General features: G+C 62.3%; 1 protein-coding gene across 1 annotated transcript; it reads right to left on the bottom strand.

Moving 5' to 3' along the window:
• Positions 1 to 79: 79 nt before the first annotated feature.
• VWA7 (von Willebrand factor A domain containing 7) lies at positions 80 to 14,474 on the bottom strand. The gene is given in 18 exon segments (XM_038372087.2): positions 80 to 1,591; positions 2,571 to 2,739; positions 3,254 to 3,390; positions 3,781 to 4,067; positions 4,994 to 5,029; positions 5,032 to 5,085; positions 5,227 to 5,379; positions 5,475 to 5,652; positions 5,862 to 6,041; positions 6,499 to 6,615; positions 7,195 to 7,307; positions 8,433 to 8,602; positions 8,948 to 9,146; positions 9,932 to 10,054; positions 10,715 to 10,811; positions 11,678 to 11,959; positions 12,117 to 12,383; positions 14,449 to 14,474. Coding segments are annotated over 18 exon segments (2,940 nt in total). The 5' UTR covers positions 14,452 to 14,474; the 3' UTR covers positions 80 to 1,216.
• Positions 14,475 to 14,892: the final 418 nt, after the last annotated feature.

Here is a 14,892-nt window from a genome sequence, read left to right as displayed (position 1 = left end):
GGCCGGATGGGAGCCAGCGCACCCTAGAGGGGACAGGCCCCATGTCCCAGTGTCACAACTCAGAATTGAAACTCACCTCTTCTGCGGCTTTATCAATGTTCTTTATTAATAGCAGGTTAATTAAAAAAAAACAGAGGTATTTTTAACCAAAAAAAATCTGCACAAACACCCAAACAATAAACCCAATTTAAAATCGTAACCCAGAAATACCAGAATCACCGGAAATAAATATGATCCAAAAATAATTCACTGAATGGAAATAATTAGCCAAAATATACAGATCAGCCACAAGTCTTCCAACCATTAGGAGACAAAATTTAAAAGGCTTCTCGGGACGATCATTGGGCAGCATCGAAAGGCAGAATAGAGATCACAGCCCCATCATGCTGGGCACTGCAGACCTCACCCTCCTCAACTAAGATCAGGGCCCCATGCACTACACACACCCCTCCTGACCGAGATCAGGGCACCAGTTGCACTAGGTCTGCATACAGACACTGGATAGTTTCAGCCTTGAAGTGCTTACACACTAGACAGACCAAGGAGTGGCATGGGAAACTGAGGAAACACAGACTGGGAAAGGGACTTGCCCAGCAGAGGCAGGAATTGACTCCCGGAGTCCTGATACTCGGCCCTGTGCGTTAACACAATGCAGCCCGGCCGTTCTGCGCTCTGCGGCCCAAGAGAACGTCCAAGCGGATGGGCACCCAGGAGGTTCTGAGATCGAATCCTGCCACTGCGACTGAGAGGCCCCGACCTCCAGGAGCTCTCGCCATGCCTCACGGGGAGTGTTGGTGCTGGGGAGTCGGGGGCATAAAGTTAGTCCCCCAAAGTTGGGGGAAAATATATTTTTTGCTGGAAATTATTTGTATTTTTGGTGTCAGCTCAGAAAAGCATCTCAAACGGCCCAGTCCTGGGTTCCCCACCCAGGGGTGTCATGGTATGAACCCCGAGTCCCACCCCCCCCACACACACACACTCACTGCACAGTGTTAGAGCCACACGGTCACCAGTCCCTTTTCCCCCAGCAGCCCCCAGTGCACCTCCAGAAGAGAGGGGACCTGGATGCTCTACTGCAGTTCCCCACTAGGGGCATCCAATAGCAAGAGCATCCCAGCCCGGTGCAGTACCACTTGTCTCCATTAGAGGGTGCCATAGCCAGACTAGATGCCGTACCATAGCTCCCCCTCCCACCACTAGGGGGCGCCCTGTAGCCTCAGTGTCCCAGCCCAACACGAAAGGCCACATGAACAGCCAAAGCTGCCGTCCACCACCAGGGGGCGACAGCCAGGTCCCCCGCGGTGCCAGCAGGAGGCGCCGCCACCGGGCACCGATACTCCTCCCCGAGCCGGTTGGTCACCAGAAGCTCCGCCTCCCGGGTGCAGCAGTCAGAGGAGTAGGTGGCCGTCGCCGCCGCCCCGTCGGCCCAGTGGGGCACGGCCACGCCCCCTGCCAGCACCGACCGGATGCCGGTCCCGTCCCTGAGCCGCAGCTTGGCCGTCCAGCGGCGCTGGTGGCAGGGGGACCCTGGCGGGCCGCAGGTGCCAGCCACCGAGGTGACGTTGCAGGGAGGAGAGGCGCGATTCAGCACCTGCAGGAAGAAAGGGACAGGGTGGCAGTGAGGACGGGCAGGGTGGGCAAACAGGCCAGAGCCAGGCCATGAACCCACCGGCTAGGGGCCCACAGAGATTTTTAACACAGAACTAGGGCAATTACATGTTAACAACTCACCAAGTTTGGGGGCATTTTCTTTCCTTTCTTTTTTTCTTAACGATTCCCAAAGCTTTCTGGGTATTTAATTTCCCCCATTGTATCATGTCACTTCCCTAGTTTTATAGAAACGCTTCGCAAAGTTGCTTGGTTGTTAACTGCCTTCGTTTTATATTAACGAATCACCACAGTTCTTTGCTATTTCATTTCTGTTAACCCTCGACGACATTTCATGGCCTTTAATGGACCTAGTCTTACGCTGGCAACGTCTTTGAATATTTCATTTCCCTAGTTTTAGATTAATGACGCTTTGGCATTTCCCTTCCCTAAGTTTATAGTGAAAACTCAAAAAGTTGTTTGTTTTTTTTAACATTTCATTTCCTTCGTTTGAAAGGACCAGGATTTGCCTTGCATGCAAATCACAAGGTTTACGGCATTTACTTTCCCGAATTTTATACTAATGATTCACAGTTTGGGGACGCATTTAAATTTCTCATCTGAATGATTCCCAAGGGTTTGGGGTATTTCATTTCTCTAGTTTTAAGCTAATGATTCACAGAGTGTCTAGGGAATTAATTGCCCTGGTTTTCTACAGCCGACTGACAAAGCTCTGGCCGCCTTCTCGGTCCCTGCGTTTTGCAGTGACTCACCAAGTTTTTGGGCATTTGATTTCTCTGGGAGTTTTCTAAAAGACTCAAAAGTTTTCTAAAAGTTTGGGCCGTTTCAATTTCAGCAAGTCCGGAAGTTTGCTGGAGGACATTTCATTTCCCTGGTTTTTGTTGACCAGCCAAGAGCCATCGAAGAGCTAGCGCCGCGGTGCCATCTGCTGGCCGCAGCTGACCTTGCGCCCCCGGACTCACCGGCGGCCGGGGCAGCACTAGGAGCTGGATGAAGGCGAAGTTGGCGTCCCCAGCCGGGGAAAAGGGGTCGGCGCGGAGGGTGACGGTGATGGCCGAACCGGGGGTGGCGCTGCCGGGCACCTGCAGCGAGATGACGCCCGTCGCCGTCTGGTTCCTGCCCAGCTGCAGCCTGCAGGGGAGGAGGGTTCAGCAGGTCGGACAGGGACTGGCAAGGGACAGATGGATGGAAGCTGGGAGCCGAAGAGGGACAGACGGATGCTCTGGGGCAAGGAGGGATGGGCAGACAGATCAACCCAAGGAGCCAAGGGATGGATGGACCGACGGACAGACCAACCAACCCCGGGAGCCAATAGACAGACCAACGGCCAGACTGACCAACCCAGGGAGCCAGGGGATGGATGGACAGACCGAGCCAAGGAGCCAAAGGAGGGATGGATGGACAGACCAACCCTGGGAGCCAATGGACTGACAACCAGACTGACCAACCTAGGCAACCAAAGGACAGACCGACCAACCCAGGGAGCCAGGGGATGGATAGACGACTGGGAGCTGAGGGATGGATGGTCGGACAGACCGAGCCTGGGAGCTGATGGACGGACAGACGGGTGGCCAGCCTGGGGAGCCGAGCAGACAGACAGACAGGGGAGCGTGGACACAGACAGACAGGGCCCCGGGGGCGTTACCGTGGGCTGGAGGTGCTGACGGGGTAGCTGGGGTCGCTGCTCACGGCCAGGCCCAGCTCCTGGGGCTCCTGGGGGCTCCAGACCTGCCAGGCCACAGCACCCGTCTGCCCCGGGAACAGGGGCCCGGTGCTGCTCAGCTGGGGGGAGAACCATGGAGAGCTGGCTCTGGGGTGGGGGAGCACCGCACACCGACCCCCCCTTGGCCCCCTCCCTGTCACATGGCGACCCCCATTGCCTCCCCACCTCCTCCCTGCAGCATGATGCCCCCGACCCCCCCACCCTCCTACCTGCCACCTCCCTGCAGCAGAGCCCCCACCCCTTCCTTGCAGTACAGCGCCACCCCCCCCCAGAGTCCCCCAGACTCCCTCACTGCAGCATGGTACCCCGCACTGAGCCCTCTACCCCTCCCTGCACCACAGCCCTCCCCACTGAGCCCTCTGCCCCTCCCTGCACCACAGCCCCCCCCCACTGAGCCCCCTGCCCCCTCCCTCCAGCCCAGCGCCACCCTGGGACCCAGCAGCACCGACCTGCAGCAGGAACCCGACAGCTGAGGTGACCTGGGGGGCTGGTCTCTCCACGCGGAGGCCCCGGCTGTCAGACCCTCGCAGGATCAGCGCAAAGCCCCCCCGGGGCAGGGCTGGGGGCAGGGCCGCAGCGTAAAGCCCTGTCCCGTTGGCCACTTCCCGGAGCGGCAGCTCCCCGCCCAGCCGCCGGCCCGTGATGGGGTCCACCAGCTCCACCGCCTCCATCTGGACCGAGCTCCCATCCGGCCGGGTCAGCCCCGTCACAGCCAGGACCAATGACAGCGGCAGCCCTGTCGGGTCAGAACCAGAACCGAGTCCAAGCCCCCCCTCAAGAGAGTCCCTGACCTCGGCAGAGCCCAAAGCCCTTGGGTTCGGATGCGGCCACTTCTGGGGCGGGGCAGATGGGGGAACAGCCGCACATAACGCTACATGGGGACTGCTCGCCCGGCGCGGAGATGCAGCCAACTCTGGGATGGGGCAGATGGGGGAACAGCCACACATAACGCCACATGGGGACTGCTCGCCCGGTGCGGAGATGCAGCCAGCTCTAGGGCAGAGCAGATGGGGGAACAGCCACACATAACGCCACATGGGGACTGCTCGCCCGGTGCGGAGATGCAGCCAGCTCTGGGGCAGAGCAGATGGGGGAACAGCCGCACATAACGCCACATGGGGACTGCTCGCCCGGTGCGGAGATGCAGCCAGCTCTAGGGCAGAGCAGATGGGGGAACAGCCGCATATAATGCCACATGGGGACTGCTCGCCCGGTGCGGAGATGCAGCCAGCTCTGGGGCAGAGCAGATGGGGGAACAGCCGCACATAACGCTACATGGGGTCTGCTCGCCCGGCGCGGAGATGCAGCCAGCTCTGGGATGGGGCAGATGTGGGAACAGCCGCACATAACGCCACATGGGGACTGCTCGCCCGGCGCGGAGATGCAGCCAGTTCTGGGGCGGGGCAGATGGGGGAACAGCCGCACATAACGCCACATGGGGACTGCTCGCCCGGCGCGGAGATGCAGCCAGTTCTGGGGCGGGGCAGATGGGGGAACAGCCGCACAACAACTTGGGAGAGGTTCAGAGCTGAGTGAAATCAGAGTGACCCAAGGCTGGAATCTGGCCAGGACATGGGGATCCCCCACAGCCCAGCCCCCTAGTGCTGCCCTGGGGCAATGGGGCCAGCTCAGGAATAGGAGAGCCCCCCACCCCGCTCTTACCTCTCACGGGGCGACTGTCCAGCTTGAAGAGTCCTGGTGGGGCCCCTCGGCCGGGATAGCGAAGTAATACAGGAAATCCAGCAAGCTGTTGCCTGGTAACAGAGCGGGGTGGGACCCCATTAGGGGAGAGGTCCCAGGCCCCATTCCCTGCCCTGGGGCCAGATGGGAGCCGGCGCCCCCTAGAGGGGGCAGACACCGGCCCCATTCCCTGCCAGGTTTAACCCTTTCCTCACCTCGCACGTGCACCGAATAGTTGCCCTGCACCTGCACCTCGAGGGTCCAGCGGCCGATGGGCGGCCGAGACGACAGCTCGAGCCGGTGGAAAGTCCCGAGTCGCCGGCCGGTGCCCAGGGGGCCGCTGGCGGTGTCCGAGGTCTGGGAAGTCCCTGTGGGACGAAGGGGCAGATGGGCAGAGGCCAGGACACATAGATCCCTTCTCCCTGCCCCCCCCATCAGGTGGGGCGTCTCCCCCCCCACTCACCGGTGGGGTCCCAGAGCCGAAAGGCACCGATGTCCCCCTGGATGGTCACGATGGCCCCGTCCACTCGGCTGTCGATCCAGAAGTGGTGGCTCTCCCAGGCGGCCCGCTTCTTCCGCCCCCTCCAGCCCAGCCCCCCAGGGCCCAAGCTGCCTCCCTTCTGGAACTGGAACAGGGTCACCTGGAAACACAGGGCCCCCATCCCCAAAACACAGCAGGGTCAGCACCGTCCCGGACACCAGGGTCCTCCTCTCCATCCCTCTCCAAGAGGTGAGGGACATGAGCTGCCGTCCCAGACTCCTGGGTCCCATTCCCCATCCCTGTCTCCAACTCTCCCAGGGGTGACAACCCTGCACTGCCGTCCCGGACGCCTGGGTCCCCTCTCCATACCGAGGAAGCAGTGGTCTCTCCGATGATGCCCGCCACCTGCCGGATGTTGGCGTTGTCGGTGAAGATGACCTGGCCTCCAGAGCTACGGGCCAGGTCTACGTACAGGTCGAAGCGGTCAGCGGCCAGCACCTCCCGCCTCACCCTCGTCCTGGAGGGGTCCTCCGTGATTAGGAAAGTCACCTGGTGAGGAAACAAGAGGAGGTTAGACTCCCCAGGGAGCTGCGAGACAGTGGCTTTGTTATTGCAGGGCCTACTCAAAGCTTTTGGTTTGTTATTTAACCTTTATTAGGGTGCTTTGTTACTGTAGGGCCTATTCAAAGTGCTGGCATGGTTTTGGTTTGTTATTTAATCGTTAGGCCCAGATATAACACAAACCACCCTACTAACAAAATGCTCTTTTTGTTTTGGTTTCCTGTTGTTAGGGAGGTTTGTTATTGTAGGGCCTACCAAAAGTGCTCTCCTTGTTTTGATTTCTTGCTTCTCTCGGGTCAGGCGGTTTGTTATTGCAGGGCCTCCCGGAAGTCCCGACATTGTTTTGCTTTATCGCTTACATTTGCTCCGCCAGTTTGTTATCATAGGGTCTCTGGGGCAGCCGTTTGTTTTGGTTGGGTCTCCCACCCCGCCAGGGGCTGCCCACCTTGCACCTGCGCTCCTGGATCAGGGCCTCCACGCTGTTCCGGAGGTGGGTGTCCTTCGCCGAGGCGTCCGTGAAGACAAAGATCTCGGACATGGGGGGCGAATGCAGCAGGGCCAGCTGGGGGGGATACAGAGAGCTGTCGGGGAGGGGTCAGCTGGTGGGGGGCTGTGGGCCGGGGGGGACCCAGAGAGCTGCGGGCGGGGGGAGAGCGGGAGATCAGAAATGGGAGGTTATGGGGTGGAGGGGAAGTAGAACAGGAGGGGAGGTGCCTGGGCAGGGAAATCGGGGGGCTGCAGTGTGGGACTTTGGATTGGATATGGGGGTGCTGCTTCAGGGAGTGGGGGGATGGGAACAGGGGAGGTAAAAACTGGGGGGCTGGGGAGAAATCAAGGAAGCAGGATTGGGGGGCTGTGGGGGGCTCAGAAATCGGGAGCTCAGATGTGGGAGGCTGCAGGGGGTCAGGGGAGCAGGACTGGGGGGCTGCAGTGCAGGGATCAGATTGGGGGCGGCGGGGACATGGGGGATGGGACTGAGGGGCTGCAGGGCTGGGATCAGAAGTGGGAGGACAGCAAGGGTCAGGACTGGGGGCTGCAGGGATTGTGGGGGATGAGAAGTGGGGGGTTGTGGAGGGCAGGGGGAGGATTGGGGAGGATGAGAAATGGGGAGCCCGCAGGGGGCAGGACCCGGCTCCAGTACCTGCAGTGCCGACAGACACATCTCAGGCTCATCGCCCCCGGCCAGGGGGCTGATCGAATTCAGGATACTCAGGAACTCATCAGCGTCGCTCGTCTTGTGCACGGGGCCGAAGCCTGAAGGGGGAAACCGAGGCGGGGGGACAGGATCGGGGAAGGGGGGAGTCAAAGAGCAATCGCCTAAATCCCACTTGGCCTCACCCCTGAATCCCTGACTGGTCCCACCCAGCCCCCAATTCTCATTCTGAACCCCACAGCCCATCCACCCTGTGATACGACACCCCCATAGTCCTCACAGACCTATGGTTATGGTGTAACTAAGCTATATTCCATGCAAGATGGGTCATGTGAGGTGTCATCGGAAAGGTTAGAATTCCCCGAATGTGATTATCCTACTTGTGCGCCTGTATCATTTCTGTATCTGCAGTTAGGAATATTGTCTAGGCATCGATTACAGGTTTGTTAACACCTGGGGGAATGCCCACTAGCCAGGCTGCAATCAGCCCAAATGGCCCCATTCCACCCCTTCCCCCAAGCCCCCGTCCCGCCTCTTTCCAGCTTCTGCCCCCGAGCGACACCAGGAGCTGGCGGGGCGGCTTGGGGCCAGTCACTCGCTTGCTGCTGACCCCCCCACTAACCTCCAGGCCCCCCTGGACCCTGCATCCCCCTGAAACGCAGAGCCCCCCAAAGCGTGGTAAGCCCAAACATTGGTGGAGCCAGGCCCATGTTATTGATGGAGCTGGGCCCATATAACTCGCCACTGATGCACCTGAGAGCAAAAAGCCTGGAGTCGGGGAGATGGGCTGAGCCCAGGCCGGACAGTGTCTGGCCTGAGAAAGGAATAACTGGTGAGTTAAGCTGCAGGCCAGGGCAGCTGGTCTCAAAAACCTCTGCAAACTGCCTAGAACCGTGTTTAGGGTGGGAATTTGCTGCTTATAACCGGCGGCTTTAGCATATTAAGCTTAGTTTGCGTGTTGCTTTGATCTCGGCTTTGATCTGTTTGCTATGCTGTATAATCACGAAAATCTATCGCTTGTAGTCAATAAACTTGTGTTTGGTCGAAAACCAGTGTGTGGAAATCCTACGCCGGGGCAGAAAGCTGTTGTATATTCCCCTTCCCAGTGAGGGAGGGGGTGAATTTCATGAGCCTGCGCTGTGCAGATCGCTGTGCAGCACAAGACGGTAAAATTTGGGGTTTACCCTCCCGGCCCCTCCCCTGAGCCCAGGGACCCCTGAACGCACCAGGGTCGTGGAAGGGGACGAGCAGGTAGAAGTCGGGCTCCTCGGGCCCCCCCAGCCGGCGGGTGATGATGTCGCGGGCCTGGAGCCGGGCGGCGCCAATCTCCTCACCCATGCTGCCCGTGGTGTCCAGCACAAAGCTGAGCCCCACGGCAGGACTGATGTCCAGCAACCTTTGGGGCCAGGGAACACAGATGGATGCTCGGTCACCAGTAGGGCCCGCGCCCCCACCCTGCACCCCAGGGGGCCACCCGGGCTGGGGCAGGAGGGAACGTGGATGAGGGGCAATGTCACGAGGGACAGGGCCAAGCAGGGGGACATCACCCCAGGATCCAGGTGTGGGAGGCAGGTCCGAGTAGGGGGGATGTGATTCCAGATCCGGGAGTGGGGGGCCAGGTCCAAGGAGGTGGCCATCACTCCATGAGCCAGGTGTGGGGGACGGGGTCCGAGTGGGGGCTTGGGGGACGGGGTCCGAGCGGGGATGTGGGGGGGGATGTATCGCAGTTGGGGGCTCTCACCTCATGAATCGCTTGTCGTGGGCCAGGTCCCGCCGCAGGTCACGCAGGAACTGGGCCGAGGCCTCGAGGGCCAGGCTGGCCGCCGGGCCATGCAGATAATGGTGGGGCGAGAAGAGGGGGGATGAACTGTCCTTGTTTATCCCCCCTTGGGGGTCCCGCAGGCGGCTGCTGTCGAACTGCCCCCCGTGGCTGCATTTCCCTGTGGGGGAGGGGGGACAGAGGAGATGGGTCCAATTAGCACCTCTGCTCCCCTAAATCTCACTCCCCAGAACCCCCCCAAACCATTCCCCATTAAAATCTCCCCCACATTGTCCTGCCTGATTCTTGGGGTTACCCCCTCTGATGCCCCCCATGAGCTCCATCACCCCAATATCAACCCCAACACTCCCCTCACAAAGGTACCCCCCAATTATGGGGGTCACCTGTCTCCCCAAACCTTAGCCAGCAGCCCCTTCACCCCCAAATCATCCATAGCAACCCTGAGCTCCCTGAAAGGTACCCCACAAATTATTGGAGTCATTGTCTGTGCCCCCCAAACCTCTTCACCCTGGGTATTATTGGGTGCTCTTTGCCTGCAGCAGAAATCAGAGGCATCGCCATAAATTTTTGGGGTCCTGCCCTCTGCCCCCCCAACCTAACCAGGAACCCCAAATCAGCAAGCGTCGTATCCCCCCAGACATTGGTATCACCCCTTAAAATCTTGGGGGCCCCTCCCTGAAGCCTTAGCACACATCAGGCATGCACCCCAAGACCAGTGTTTCCATGTCATCCCCACATAAGCCCTCCCCTGGGGGGTCACAGCCCCCCTTTGTTCCCTCCAAATCGTGGCTGCACCTGCAAAATTTTGGGGTGCTGGACAATGCCTGGGACACAAAGCTGTGGGAAATCAGGGGCTATTCAGGAGGGAGGAATGTGGGGGTCTCCCCTATCCATGGAGAATGGTCACCCCCAAACCCAGCCCAGCCCAGCCGAGCCCAGCCATACCGGGCGGTTTCTCCGGCTCAGTGCCGAAATATCCGCTGGTCAGCAACCCGCGTTCCTGGAGTGACCCCAGGAGGTTCCCCTCGCACGTCCAGCCAGTGCAGGTGCAGCAGGTCCGGACATTGGCTGCGGGAGAGACAGGGAAAGGCGGGGGGGGGGCTGAGGGTAGGTCCGGCCGGTTCTATCCCCAGCGCCCTCCTGGGACTCCCCCTCCCCCTGGCATGTCGCTGTTCCGTGCCTCAGTTTCCCCAGGAGAATAGAGGAGAAACATTCTGAGTTATGACTGAAAGATGGTTGGGACCAGGAATGTCTTAGGAGTGCAGCGCCCAGCACGACGGGGCGCCAATCTCGGTGGGGGGGGGGCTGTGCAGCACCGGTGCGAGAGGGTCCTGATCTCTGTCAGAAGGCATCTGGGCAGCGCCTAGCCTGAAGGGTCCCCGATCTCACTTGGGGGGGCGGGTCTGGGCAGTGCCCGGCGCAAGGGTGCCCCAATGTCAGTCGGGGAGGGGGGTCTGGGCAGCGCCCAGCACAAGGGGGCCCCAATCTCAGTCACGGGGGGTCTGGGCAGCACCCGGCGCAAGGGGGCCCCAATCTCACTTGCGGGGGGGTCCGGGCAGCACCCGACGCAAGGGGGCCCCAATCTCAGTCGGGCAGGTCTTCGCAGCACCCAGCATGAGGGAGCCCCAATGTCAGTCCGGGGGGGGGGGGGGGGAGAAAATGGACAAGGCCCGGTGCAACGGGGGCCCCGATCTCGGGCCAGGCAGACGGCCGGGGTGGGGCTGGTACCTCCGGCGATGGAGCCCAGCTCACGGCCGGGTTGGAGCAGGTCCGGGTGGATCCCGCGGTGGCCCAATTCGACCCAGTTACTGTGGCTGTAGAAATCCTGCCGGGAGGGGAGGGGGAGATTGATCGGGGGGCGGTCGGGGTGCGGTCAGGAGAGAGAGAAATAAATGGATCGACCATGAGCAATCGGCTCAATGGGCCCCTCGAGACCAGGACCCTTGCCACCCCCTCCTGGCCTTCTGGGTCACCCGGTGGGCCATGGAGCGCGAGAGCACCCACCCCACCCCCGGGCTGCGGGCTGCCACTGCCCCACGCTGGGGCCGTACAGAGCTAGGGCTGGCCAGAGGGAAGGGGGCAGCAGCTGGGAGAGAGATGGGAGGAGATGGATGGATGGACAGAGCTGGGATGGGTGAATGGATGGATGGACAGATGGGATAGAGATGGATGTGTAGCATGGGTGGATGGACGCAGAGATGGATGACTGGATGGACAGATGGATGGGGAGGAGATGGATGGACGGACAGATGGGGCAGAGATGGATGGGTGGATGACTGGATGGACAGACAGACGGATGGGGCAGAGATGGACGGACGGACGGACGGGGCAGAGATGGACGGACGGACGGACGGATGGGGCAGAGATGGACGGACGGACGGACGGATGGGGCAGAGATGGACGGACGGACGGACGGATGGGGCAGAGATGGATGACTGGATGGACAGTTGGATGGGGCAAGGATGGATGGATGGGGGCAGAGATGGACGGATGGATGGAGGGACAGACAGATGGATGGATAAGGGCAGAGGTGGATGAACGGATGGACAGACGGACGAACGGGGGCAGAGACGGATAGACAGACGCTGGGTAACCAGAGGGCTGGAGCTGAGCAGCGCCAGCCGGACGGACGGGGACGGACAAGGGGCCAGGTCCCCGGGGGGCAGGGGGACCCCGGCGTCCGAGGCGGACCTGCAGGGAGTGGAGCAGCTGGCCGAGGCGCTGGCGGGCCAGGGGGTACAGCTCGGCAGCCAGGGCCTGCAGCACCTCGCGCCGGGAGTGCAGGAGGGAGGCGCCGGCTGGCCGCAGCAGCTCGGCGTCGAAGTGCAGCACGGGGTCGTCCCGCGCCGACGGCAGGAAGTCCAGGGCCGCGTTGGCGTTAGCCACCTCCGTCAGCGCGGCGCGGAACCGCCGGGCCGACGCCCTGGGGCCGTAATACGCCGCGAACACCTCGTCCGCCAGCAGGGGCCGGCCCTGGGGGGAGAGAGAGAGAGAGAGAGAGCGGCCGTGAGACGCCAGGGCCTTCCCCTGGGGGGGCGCTGCCTGCCGTCCGGCCCCAGGGCGGGGACTGGCTGGCTCCGGGGGGCAGGGAATGGGGCAGGGGCCTGGTTGCCCCCCGGGCCAGGCTCACCTGGAACTGCTCCAGGGCGAGGCGCCGGCCCCGGGGGGGTGGCAGGTCTCGGAAGAGCTCCAGGGTGGCGTTGAGCAGGGCGTCCTCCGTCAGGTCCTGGTGGGTGGCGGAGCCCCAGGCCAGGGCCAGGGCCCGGGACCAGAAGTTGGGGAAGAAGCCGAGGGCCCCGCGGGGCACCAGGAGCAGCAGCAGCAGCAGCAGCAGGGGCAGGGCCCAGAGGGGGCCCCACAGCCGGGCTGGGGAACGCGCCATAGCGAGTACATTGAGCTGCGGGGATCAAAGGGTTAAACGGGCAGATGCTCTGGGCAGCCCTGCACCCCCTGCTGCCCCCCACCCTGCTTCCCGCAGCCCAGCGCCCCCTAAAGACCCCCCGCCCTGCTCTCCAGTGCCCCCTAGAGACCCCCCATTCCACCTTCTGCTCCCCAGTACCCCCTGCTGCCCCCCACCCCGCTCCCCAGCGCCCCCTGCTGACCCCCAACCTGCTTCCCGCAGCCCAGCGCCCCCTAAAGACCCCCCAGTGCCCCCTAGACACCCCCTACTTCCACCTCCTGCTCCCCGCACCCCCTGCTGCCCTGCTCCCCAGCACCCCTTAGAGACCTCCCACCCCACTCCCCAGCACCCCCTGCTGCCCCCCACCCCGCTCCCCAGCACCCCCTGCTGACCCCCAACCTGCTTCCGCAGACCAGTGCCCCCTAGAGATCCCCCACTCCGCCCCCTGCTCCCCAGCAGCCCTTGTAAGCCCCTCCCCCCGCTGTCTCCCTGGGCACAGCTGCCGCCCCCCACCCCCCATGTTATCTCTGAAGAGCAGCAGGGTGGAGAACGGGGGCGGGGCCCCGGGGAGTAATGGCCCGGACTCCTGGGTTCTCGCTCGAAGGCAGCAGTGTCTGCCCAGGCAATGCCATCCCCTCCCTCCTACACACACAATGCCCCCCATGGACGCACAGACCAGGGCGGGGGGGGGGCTGCTCCTCCCAGGTCAGCCCAGCTGGGATCTGTCCTCAGCATGGCAGGTTTGGGGGCAGGGAGGGGGTGAGTTGGGGGTTCCCAGGGAGCAGGGTGGCATGGAGAGGGGATGTGGGATCCAGCCTCCTCGGGAGTCCCAGACAGCAGAGAACCCCCAACCCCCCCCCAAACACACACACAGTGTCACACCCACACAACCAGCACCACCTCCCCCCCACACCCGAGACACTACGCACCCTACTGCACAACCCTGGAGACCCTAACACAACCCACAGCGCAGCCTAACCCTAACCCCGCCCAGAGACCCACAACACCCCCACCAGAGCACACCTCCTTGAGACACACAAAACCCACAACCACAACACCTCCCCGACATGCAACACCTGCAACACACACCACAAAACATTCGCACACACCTCCTAGAGACACACACCACCTCCCACAGACACACCACAACACCTGTGCACACCTGCTGGACACACACACACCACCCCTCAACGACACCCCCCCACACACACACTTGCTAGAGACACACAATACACTCAATCCCCTGGAGAGAGACACATAACACAACACACACAACCTGCTCACTACACCCCACCTATAGACACAACACAACACTCCCCCACACACACTGCCAGAGCCTCCCCCATCACACAATCCCACCCAGCCGGGATACACACACACACACCCCCTGCACCACTCAACCCCTGAGACATCACACCCAGCTGCTAGCAGACCCCCCCACTCCCACCCACCCAAACTCCGTAGAGACCAACACAAACACCCCCAAACGCCTGCCCCCTGGACGTCTGGATTCCCTCCCTCAAGCTGCCCCCCACAAAAAAGCCCAGAGATCCAACATCCCCTCCCCCCATAACTCCTCACCCACATGGGTCCCAGCCTGGCCCCTGCCTCCGCAGGTGTATCACCCCCCACCTGCCCCAGCACCCCCTAACCCCCCACAACGTGGGGCTCTCTGTACCTGGCTGGCTCCGTCCTTCTCCGCGTCTGTCTCCTCCCCCCCCCGACGGATCCCCCCCACGCAGCTCCCAGCGCAGCTGGAGTGACAGCCCGAGTGCAGGAGAGAGGGAGGAGAGGCCGGGCCACGCCCCTCTCTGCCCGAGGGGGCTCGCTACCAGGAGAGGAAAATCCCACCCGGGGAAACTGAGGCACAGAGCCAGGACCAGAACCGAGTCCTGACTCCTAGCCCCCCTCCTCGCCGCTGTAACTCACTCGACCCCACTCCCCTCCCAGAGCCAGACAGAGAACCCAGGAGTCCTGCTCCCAGCCACCCCCGCCAGACCCCATTGCCCTCCTGCCCTGGGTCCCACTCCCTGCCCTCCTAGGGGTGAAAGCCCTGCGTTACCATCCCGGACGCCTGGGTCCCATGCCTTCCCCCCACCTGCACTGCGGCTCAGCCGACAGCCAAGCGGGTACCTGGCCCCGGGCCCAGCGCTGAGTCACCCCGGGCCTGGCAGGGAAGGCGGCCTCCAGGGGGCACCAGCGACCCAGCCCTACAGCTGAGGGGCGGGGGGGGGCTGGCCGGGGTCTCGCCTCGCTCCCCCTAAACCCCACATCCTTCCCCCTCGGTTCACCTCCCCCCCCCCGAGATCTCAATGGCCCCTGCCCCCTTTGGGGCCCGAATACCCTGCCGCTGGGGGGCGGGGGGACACAGATACAGTGCCCCACGTCAAGACAGGATAAAGGCCCACCTACTGTTAGTGGCGGAGGGACCTCTGGGGAGAGACCCGCACTCAGCTCCAGCTGCCAGCCCGCCCCACGCCTCTGGGTGACCATCATCCCGCCCCGG

The sequence above is a fragment of the Dermochelys coriacea genome, chromosome 14 (genome assembly GCF_009764565.3).
Source record: "Dermochelys coriacea isolate rDerCor1 chromosome 14, rDerCor1.pri.v4, whole genome shotgun sequence".
NCBI lineage: Eukaryota > Metazoa > Chordata > Testudines > Dermochelyidae > Dermochelys > Dermochelys coriacea.
Note: the sequence above shows the minus strand (reverse complement) of the source record. Positions and strands in the feature narration are given on the sequence as shown.